Source organism: Channa argus, chromosome 23 (genome assembly GCF_033026475.1).
Source record: "Channa argus isolate prfri chromosome 23, Channa argus male v1.0, whole genome shotgun sequence".
NCBI lineage: Eukaryota > Metazoa > Chordata > Actinopteri > Anabantiformes > Channidae > Channa > Channa argus.
In genome coordinates, this window is record NC_090219.1 from 7,096,697 (window position 1) to 7,105,924 (window position 9,228).

Genomic DNA, 9,228 nt, shown 5'->3' on the forward strand with positions numbered 1-9,228 from the left:
GGAGCGGAAGGTTGAGTGATGTCTAAATTACATTCTGTATTTGTGTTTCCATTGCACTTTTTAAAAATTGATACATGTCCTTTTTCACCTTAGCCAAAAAAAATAAATTATTTTTTGTGATATTTGGACGTTTTCAACATTTCCAGTGAGACCGTCTTAAGTACAAGGTGAAAAAAGATGCATAGAAATGCCGCTGCTGCCAAGTAATTTTCAGTAACTTCAATGACTTCAATTTGTATATGCTGTTCAGTGGTGCAGCGTAACAAAGTATATTTACATAAGTTCTGTAATATTACTTTAGCAATTCTGTTTTCCATTGTATGTTTTTTCTATTCTAAATATCAGTGGGACATATTGTTAAATACTAATAATGAGTATAATTAATAATACGTAGTAGCAATAATATGACTATAAACACAGATGATTAATAAAAGTAAATATGAATTATCTATTGTAGAAAGACAGTTGACTATAAATAGTTTAAACGTCAGTTGCTGTTGACACTTCTGTATATTTTGAATGCAGAGCTTAGAAATGTATTTTTATATTACAGCAGCAGTACTTCCAATTAAGTTTAAGACTAAACAAAAGTAGTCAGAAAACAGTCTTTATATATCAATTCTTCCCTGATTATGTATTTTTATATGTGTAAGGAGCTAATGATACACTAATCCATTGGTCTCACCGTATGGTTTATGTGTGTGACAGAGCAGCGCACTAAAATGCACCATGATTAGAAGCATGGCAGTGCCCCAGGGCAGGATAATCTCAGCAGCTGCAGTGCATAATGTGGACAGTGTGCTGTGCCTGGCTCACCATAGCCTTAAGATACAGTTCACTGTACTAATCCTGAGTAAAGGTCATTTCTGCAGTCATGTAGTGGAGTCAGGAAGCAGAGTGTGCTCTATATGACTTTTTCCTCATACTTATTTTAGGGGTTTCATTTGGAGATGATTATAGCATTGTTGCCAGGACTAATTTATCCTCACATTTTAACGTCAATTTTTATGTTTGACCCAGCCCCCATGACTTCTTGTGCTCTTTCTCACCTTCAGACATGAGCAGCCCAGCTGGAGCCATGTTCCGTGAAGGTAAAGCTGACTGGAGCACAAGATGGAATTGGTGGAGAGGTGGGTATGGGGAGAGGGGGTGGTTTCTTTAGTGTGGCCACAGGGCTTCAGCTAAGCCTTGTCTCTGGCCTCTGAAGATTTTTCCACATCGCCTTGAGCTCTAAAGCCTCTGTTGTGGATGTGAGACCTGTGCTCCAATTCCAGGTGCTTAGCTCCCAACTCATAGTTTTCAAGTATTATAGGTCCTTCGGGGGAATTTTGAAGCTTTAGGACAAAATCAATAGCTGCTTTTATTTTCAATGAGTCTTTATTTTGTATCTCAAAAGCTTGCACTGTTTGGAAATAACCATTCAAAGGCATTAATAATGGTCTTTTTTCAGTTGATGTGCTCATAAACTACACAGTTGGAACTAGTGGCCTCGACGGAAAGAGAAACAAAGAAGGGTAAAGAGGCATTTAGAAGCATAAATCTGTATGCAATAGAGTAAAGACTGCCTTGCATGCAGGAATTTTAATTTGTTGCAGAATCTACATTCAAGGCCTGTGGCTCTCCACCTCATGAAACAAGACATCAAATATGTCCCTGCAGCCTGGGGAGCATAGAGCAGAAGGTGTCAACAGCCATCGGACATCGTCGCTCTATTCCCTGCATATATATATATAGGCTTTTCCCCAGTCTTCTTTTTCTTGTTCCCCAAGTGTCTGCTTGTGTGTGTGTGTGTGTGTGTGTGTGTGTGTGTGTGTGTGTGTGTGTGTGTGTGTGTGTGTGTGTGTGTGTGTGACCAAGTGACCAATGCAGTTGGACAGTTGATGTCACCACAGTAAACCTGCCTTGAACTGTTTGGTTCTGACTTTTAAGGGCACCCTCATGGGGTGATTCAAATATCTGACAACATAGTTTAAGGACTAGTGAAATCTGACTTAATCTGATTCCATTAATGTTCATAATGAAAAAAATGTATATTAAGTTTTTATTGGTTTGGGAAATTTATGAAGATAGGTGAAGCTATGTAGATATGTATCTGATAATTCACCACAGTAATAAGAAAAATCAAGCATTTATGCAAATGATTTGCATGATTCCCAAAAAGGTAAGTGGAAAATTACATTTTCGCTGACTTATGTCATATGGGTTAGAGTTAGCTAGGGTAATGAATGGATATATTGGTCAGTTTGGCCTGTTATGCATTCCACCCACTTCCATAAACGCCTCTATGTATTTATGAAAATAAATATGCAACCTTTTGGCATTTTAAGTCGATATATCCATGTATATATGCATGGATTTACTCTACTACATGATTAAGATGTCTTTCTACGTTTTAATATTGAGTAGTCTGTTGAATCATAATAAATATTTAGAACCATTTTGACGAACAGTTCCGCAGACTGAAACTTTACGCACCGAATTGACATTGCTTCTTCTTAAGTTGATATACCAAAATAAAAGACTTCCGGTTATAAGATCGGCATTAGAATGATGTTCATCTGCTGTTAACGTCTAATACTAAGCTTGTAAGTTGCTTTAGTCCAAAGAAACTTACAGTGTTGCTTCACACACACTCATACACCAATAGTGCCTTGGGCTCAGTGTCTCCAATCATGTAACAATACCTTAGAATTTTGCAGTAATTTCATGTTTTATTTAGGGAAGGTGCAGATGATGTTTGGATAGCGTAAACAATGTTCCATATCTTTATCACACATGACAAATCTGAATGTGTAGTAGTTGAATAAAACAATACCATATTTCTATCTGAAAGGCAGTGGAATAAAGCAGTATAAAATGGGAACATTCAACTAAAAGATCTAATTAACATCCATGCTCATACACTCCCACTGGCCTGGTGATATCTGTCTGAGTATGTAGCCTATAGGCCTGGACATTAAATCTGACCTGGCCAATGCAGGTGCAGATACTGTGCCCACCAGACAATAACTACTTTGTAACTTTTAGACCGGCTATAATTGATTTAATACTGGTTTATAATACTCTGTAATTGTAAACACTGTTTGCTAGCAACTCTTTCATGATGTATTATTACATCCGTCTTTTGTGTCATTCCTTATCTGTTTATGCATCAGCCTCCAATTTGGGAGCAGTTATGGTTGTTAAGAACACTTATGTCTGCTTCCAGCCGCACTGCCCTGTGCTGCAAACTATTTAGCACGAGTGATAGGCGTTTAATTTGAAAGCTAACCTCTCTATCTTCCGGTCTTATTTTTTCTCACAGTGACAGCTGGGCGCCGCTGGACGCAGCTGTTCGTGCGTTCCCATCCATCCAACCAAGACGCGCACCCGCTCCCTTGTCACATTCACTGCCCAGGGGCTTGAAGCCACCAATTACAACAGATGGACACATGGTGCTCACTTAATTAACTCCATGTCGTTTGTTTTTTCCTCCTAAAAGTCCTTCATTAGTCCGTCACGATTCCGCTCCGCAGAGGCTCCACGGGTTATCTGTCGTCCATTTGCCCCCGAACCTCGCGGAGAAAGTGGTCAGTGGTCTTTCTGGTGACCGCCGTCGCGATGGTTTTGCTGGCTTTGGCCGTAGCTGTCCCGTTACTGCTGCTTCGCTCCTCGGAGACCTCCGCCCATTACTACGAGATGATGGGCACCTGTCGGATGGTTTGCGACCCTTACAGTCCCAAACCGGGAGGCGCCATGGAGGTGATCCAGAACGTGAACAGTGTCGCTCCACAGCCGCCAATGGCGCGTGGGAGCCGCGGGGAGCCGGGCCGACCAGGTAAACCGGGACCAAGGGGTCCGCCGGGAGAACCTGGACCACCGGGTCCGAGGGGGCCACCGGGGGAGCGGGGCGACGGTAAATTCGCTTTCCCTGCGTTAACCGGAGCAGCTGGGGCTGACACCGGAGAAGCGGATGGTGTTAACTCTACGGTCAGCACTTTCAAGATCGCTTTTTACGTCGGCCTTAAAAATCCACACGAGGGATATGAAGTGTTAAAGTTTGACGACGTGATTACAAACTTGGGGAACCAGTACGATCCGAACACCGGGAAGTTCACCTGCCATGTGTCCGGGATCTATTTCTTCACCTACCATGTGCTGATGCGTGGAGGAGACGGGACCAGCATGTGGGCCGACCTGTGCAAAAATGGGCAGGTAATAGTGGAAATGAATAAAAACCATAATCCATTTCCAAAGCACCGTAGAGATGTAAACCATTAGTGGACATACCAGCAACGTAACACACTTAATTCACACTTAACAAAAGGTTCGGTCATTTCATGCAATTTCAGAGCAGCCAATATATGCACCGAAAATACCCATTTTACGCATAGAAAGCGCACATTATGGCCTACGGCATGTCTTGTTTACCCTCCTTAAAATAAGTTACATAGCTGCATATTCTTACAAACAGTGTCTTTAATTAACCCAAGTACCGGGAGCTATCACTCTGGTCATATCCAATCCTGTTTGCGTGCTTTGTTAAGCAGTGGCGCTCAAGCGTAAATATAGCTTGGATGAGCAGTTCACAGACATGAGCAGTTCCAGCTGGACGAGGAGGAGGACGAGCTGAGACACTGTAAATGCAATGCGTTTAAATGATGAAAGCGCTTTTCTATCTTATTGGTACTGAAAGCACTTTGCACTCCTCATTCACTCCCTCACAATCACATTAATGTGCTGTTCTGCACTCACTGGAAGCAACTAACTTGGGGTTCAGTGTCTTGCTCAAGGGCACTTTTTGATCAAACCAACAACCCTGAGAATGGTGGAGGACAGTGGCCCTAATCTTCATATTATCGGTGTTCAGTACAGAAGCTAAAAGAGCCTTCAATTCAAGGGGATAGGTGTAATTTTATTTCATATTTTATTATAGCTGTGGAATTTTACATTAATTTTCACAAGATTTGCCTTAAATTCCCACTTGGGAGTTGCCATTTTTGTCTCTGGACTGCTGCTTTTTCATTTTGCTTCTCAGGTATACATGAACTTTTCTACTCAGGTCCTATTACTGTCCTCTCGTCTCCATTTCTTTAGGTTCGAGCTAGCGCAATAGCTCAGGATGCAGACCAGAATTACGATTATGCCAGCAACAGTGCTGTGCTGCACCTGGACTCTGGAGACGAGGTCTACGTCAAACTGGATGGGGGCAAAGCTCATGGAGGAAACAACAACAAGTACAGCACGTTTTCAGGCTTCATCTTATACCCTGACTAATCGGTCAGGTCAATGGACAGTTATCCTCACTGAAAACGGTTTTAAAATATGTGGTAAACAATGTTTTTATTCCTTTGAACATACGGCCACAGTGCACAAGTTTATCTGTAACTGTGTTGATTTTAGTGAAACATCTTCTTGTTTGTATTTTGTTTACGTTCAGCTGGGGGTTGCTGTCATCAGTAATGTCAAGAAGTTAATATTCAAGGTAATTTAGAGCATACCAATGCTCATTATCCTATTACCCAACAACATATCACTATTTAAGAATTGCCCCCGCATATGGCCTATTCGCTATATTTAGGGTTAGAGGTTTTATGAAGCACTACAGCAATAAACCAAGGGTTGTGTGCTGCGTGTTCCACATTAGTCAGGACGGTATTACCCACTCTGAAGCTCCTGGGGACACCGTACTAAGCAACACAGCTTTAGCTACAATGCTAATGCATGCATTTGCATGTTGATATTTCACAACATCTCACAAAGGTCAAAACAAAGGGCAAAGTTCAACAAATCTGAACTTTTTGCTCACACCTGCTCTGCTTGGTGCAATGTGGATGTCAGTACACATACAGTACACAACAATGGTAACAATAATAGTTTGAACGCACCTTAGTTCTATTTAGCCCTCTCCTGCAGGAGTATAAACTGCCAAGATGAATGGCGTTAAGACAACGGCGAGAAAGGAGCTTATAATACAAGAACACCTTTTAAGTAATCGTGTATAAAACCAGAAACAAAACACAAGGGAGTAAACAGCATTGTACAGACAAAATAGGAAGGAGCTTTTCAGGCTGACTTGCATGAGCATGTTCACAGCTGATTAGCATGATAGTTAGCTATAATACTCCCTCCATCATCAAACCTTAAGAACCAAATACTTGATTAATCTAGTTGTGCCATATACTGTTGTGACTAGAAAGTAACAGACAGTAACTAAAGTAACAGTAACTAAAGTTTCTGCCTACATATTATTTATTTTCAAAGCCAACTTCTATTATGTTTATTTACGCAAAAATGCATAATTTATGCATCAACACAGTTGGACCCAGTTACACATGATGAGATCAACTGAAATAATGACATCAATAGAAAGCGCCAAATTCTAAAACATCTACCCTTGTACTTTAATCACTGTAGCAAGCACCAATGTAGTTTTCAGTTGTATTCAGTGTTTCAGATGAAAGATGCAAATGGGTGTTTTGGATTGATGCTAAATTTGTTGTATATTTGGTCTCATATATGTCAATAAAAGTGTTTGATAAAAAGTTTGTATTGTGTAAAAATGTCATACATACAGCTCAACATGAGAGAAAGAGAGAGGTGGGCGCTAATATGGTTTAAGCATGAACAATTCAATTTAACTGGCAACAGTGCATTTTTCTTTTCAGACACTTTCTCGATCAGTTTCCGATTTGTCTGTATATACACACCTGCCTGAAAGCAGTTGTGTGTCTAAATTGTAATACATACGCCTAACTCTCTACAGGGTATGATACAGGTCACTGATGACTCCCTAAATGTCCTTTGTGACACTGTAGCTTGCCGTCATTTTTAATCATTGAGCCTGGACTCCAGTCTAGTTTTCAATGTTTAGTCAGGGGTCTATTTTGTACTGCAAACCAAGCTAAAGAAAACGGTTTTATTTTGAAAGCCAGCAGATTGGCTTAGTGGCTATACAATCCAGACAATACAGTAAAGTCCTCATGTATTTACTTATACATATTTTAACATAATCACTTTTAATGTTCAAGCAGGATCTATATTCTGACAAAAGCTGGTATTTGCCAGGATCCGTGTTTCACTTCTGATTAACTTGTACTGAGATTTGCAAGTGCCGTACAAGACTCAAACATCGCTATGAGCCTTTATTAAGATGATAGCTGTTTCATGTGTGTTTGATTTTTTTTTTAATCCCACACCCTCAGGAACACACACAAAACAGCTGTTTACACATTACCCCTGTCAATTTAAATGGAAATCACAGAAAGCAAATATTAGCTAGATAAATCTCTATTAAGGTGTTGGCTTATTTTCCTGCAGTCTACAAATGGACTCCGTTCTCCTTAGAAGGGACTGTGTTGTTGTGCTGCTCAAAAAACAAAACATTGGGGGTCGACAGTTGGCTGTGGCAGTTTTATGACCAAAATTGGACTGTTTATATATTAGCTCATCATATGTGAACACAGCACAGCATAATGTTTGATAATTTTAATAAACATATATTACAAGATGTAAGACTTCATCTGACGCAGCAGGCCCTGGATTCTTTCATCCACAAGTAGACATTTAGATTTGCATGACAAATAAGCTAGTTATGAAAATTCCTATTACTTAAAAAGTTTTTTTAAACGTGGAGTTTATGAAAATGTAAAAAAAAAATTTATTGTGGCTGTAGGTCAGGCTAAGGGGAACCTGGTCGATCAGTGGTAGAGCATTGGGTTGGGATGCAGAAGGCCGTGGGCTCGAATCACACCCCAACAGGTGTGGTCCCGCCCAGCCACCAAGGGAAACCATGGTCCTGGTCCTGAGCCTAATCTTTCATTCACCAACTCAGGGAAATTAAGGGTCAGTTAAAACAACATATGTATATTTATTACATGAATCATTTAAAATGCTGAAAACTCATTGTTCACCTAAACGTAAAAACACAGAGGGTAGCACACAGGGGTGGTCATTATGTGTAACTACAGAGGGATAGGCATCTCTGTCATCTCACCATAACATTTATTCACTTGGCAGATGCTTTTATCTAAAGCAACTAACAGGTAAGGGATGCACACAAACCGTAGGAGCATCTAAAGGGTTCAGGGTCTCACTAAAGACCACTTAGACAAGTGGAATGCAGCAGCTGAGCTTTACCTCCTGAGACTCAGCTTCCCCGTATCCTGTAAGATGTGATGCAAGATATCCCACGTCAAACGTTCATATGCTAAATTCATTAGAAATAACTTCAAAAATATGACTAACGTTAAAATTATAACATTGAAAATAACTATTATCTGAAATTCTTTAGCGATCATTTAAGTACTTCTACACTATAACCAGGCATAAGTCAGTTATTGCATGAGAGTATTGTTCAGCGACTTAGATATGTGAACTGGACTTTTGATGTAACTGTAAAAGTGGCATTTGAAACTGTTTAAACACCAAAGCATGATGGCCTTGTGAGGGCTTTCAGCTCCCACTGCAGATACATTTAGGATGAAAAGTGGAGCTGCTGACAACTGAGACATCAACAGCAGTACGTGTCACCGGCTGCTAGAGGAGAACACACACGCACGATAGATGATCAGGCTGCTCCACCCCCCTAGTGTGGGTGACAGTGAGGGATTGCTGACTGACAGACGGAGTAGTGAAATTCTCTGATGGATGAGATAAGTGGGACAAGGCCTCACACACCCACTCACTCACACACGTACACACACACACTTTATGTTCAGGGGAATTTAGCTTGACAGGCAGCTGAGCAACAGGCATCGTTTTGGAGTAATGATAGCATGTGTCGCCAGGCCCTCTGACTGCTCGGGTCTGCCAGGTTTTTTTTGTGTGTGTCTGTGTGTGTGTGTGTGTGTGTGTGTGTGTGTATGTGTATGTGTGTTCTACCTGTTGTAATCGCACCTTCATAAACAATGATCGTTTTTAATTAAATCCTGTGAGTTTCTTCTGGCGATAGAGCGAAAAACCATAGTAGCCCGCTGCCCAAACATGTGTCTCTGGCAGCAAAACACAGCCTCAGCTGATTCTGGCGAGTGTCTGATTGCCAAATCGACATGAAAAATTGCAGCCGACAAGCTTTCTGCACAAGCCGGCAATCATCAGGACATTTTTAAAACCTCTCCTCATTCTTTCACTCCACCACTTTTCTCTCTTGGATGATTGATCCGTGTTCATGCCCAAAATGCAAATGCATGAGTGGCATAATCAAAATATAAAGAGGGACATCTAAAGGGACCCACAGAGAAGGGGGAA

The 9,228-nt window shown here is 40.9% G+C and overlaps 1 protein-coding gene across 1 annotated transcript; it reads left to right on the forward strand.

Annotated features, from left to right (window-relative positions):
- Window positions 1-3,331: 3,331 nt before the first annotated feature.
- Window positions 3,332-6,527, forward strand: LOC137108851 (complement C1q-like protein 2). Its single transcript, XM_067493936.1, has 2 exons — window positions 3,332-4,194; window positions 5,077-6,527. The coding sequence occupies exons 1-2, from the start codon at window positions 3,601-3,603 to the stop codon at window positions 5,254-5,256; spliced, it is 774 nt and encodes a 257-aa protein (XP_067350037.1). The 5' UTR covers window positions 3,332-3,600; the 3' UTR covers window positions 5,257-6,527.
- Window positions 6,528-9,228: the final 2,701 nt, after the last annotated feature.

Coding starts and splice junctions, on each gene's coding strand:
- LOC137108851 (XM_067493936.1), top strand. CDS start 3,601: ATGGTTTTGCTGGCTTTGGCCGTAGCTGTCCCGTTACTGCTGCTTCGC. Junction 4,195..5,076: donor ACCTGTGCAAAAATGGGCAG/GTAATAGTGGAA, acceptor CCATTTCTTTAG/GTTCGAGCTAGCGCAATAGC.